We start from the raw sequence: 994 nt of genomic DNA on the forward strand, positions 1-994 counted from the left end.
CACAGGAAGTGGTTGATGGAAGTAAAATGCGGTGTGTACTAACAGTCTGCATTCTTCATGGTTTGTCTCTTTTGTGACGGTTTGGAGATCACTTTGATCAGGCGGCTGTGGAAGGAGCCCACTTCCTGTTTGATGGAGCCCACTTCCTGTCTAACGGAGCCCACTTCCAGGAAAAGCCTCAGTAGGAGACGGAAGTGTTTCCTTTTATCCTGGTCCGAGATGAACAAAGACTTGGAACACGCCAACATCCCAGTCTGGAAAAGTCACGTGAAACAAACAGCAACACTGTCAATTAGCATAACAGTTCTAACTATGCTAACAATGCTCTTGTCACCATTCGCTAACATCGATGAAACACGTAACATAGTTGACATTGCTGGTAATTGGACGTATATGCGACGTAGCTTGAAGTGGCTAACGTTGCTAACGGTGTATGCCGTTATTAGCGCGTGACGTGAACACTGTCAGGGCAGCGAGAACCCAAAAGAGGAGGCAAGCAGCGGCCATCAGGGCAAGTGTGTGGGGAGTAAGTGTGACACAATTAATAGATGGACTGACATGGACAGAATGGTCAAGATGAGCACATGATCAGAGATGAGTGACACATGAATGGAGGTGAACATGAGTGGATGTAAAGAACATACGACTTGACATAATTCACACACGAATGAACATAAAGCGTTTGACCATGTTGGGGAGCGTTTCAAAGTTGAGCTTGTGGGCATCGCTGTGGGTCAGCGCGGCAGTGTCCACGCACATGTAGCCACGTACGCCGCCGCCAGCGCACGCGCCCGCTGGACACAACACAGGAAGTCAGACAGGAAGTGAGACGCGGCGAGGACAGGGTGGCCGTCCCCTCGGAGAAACAAAGGCATTCACCTTGGAGGAGGTCCTGTATCAGTCTCCAAATATTGCCGCCGATGTAAACACACGGAGGAGGACAGAAGAACCTGAAGACGCAACAACGGTGGGATGAAAACGCACACGAATGGAC

General features: G+C 49.8%; 1 protein-coding gene across 1 annotated transcript; it reads right to left on the reverse strand.

Moving 5' to 3' along the window:
• Window positions 1–20: 20 nt before the first annotated feature.
• Window positions 21–950, reverse strand: LOC109509297 (recombining binding protein suppressor of hairless-like protein; the record flags this gene model as incomplete). Its single annotated transcript, XM_019859170.1, has 3 exons — window positions 21–254; window positions 688–794; window positions 880–950. Coding segments are annotated over 3 exons (394 nt in total), but the record flags the coding sequence as incomplete, so codon positions are not given.
• Between the last annotated feature and the right edge of the window lie 44 nt (window positions 951–994).

The sequence above is a fragment of the Hippocampus comes genome, unplaced genomic scaffold (assembly GCF_001891065.2).
Source record: "Hippocampus comes isolate QL1 unplaced genomic scaffold, H_comes_QL1_v1.1 C16847372, whole genome shotgun sequence".
Lineage (NCBI taxonomy): Eukaryota > Metazoa > Chordata > Actinopteri > Syngnathiformes > Syngnathidae > Hippocampus > Hippocampus comes.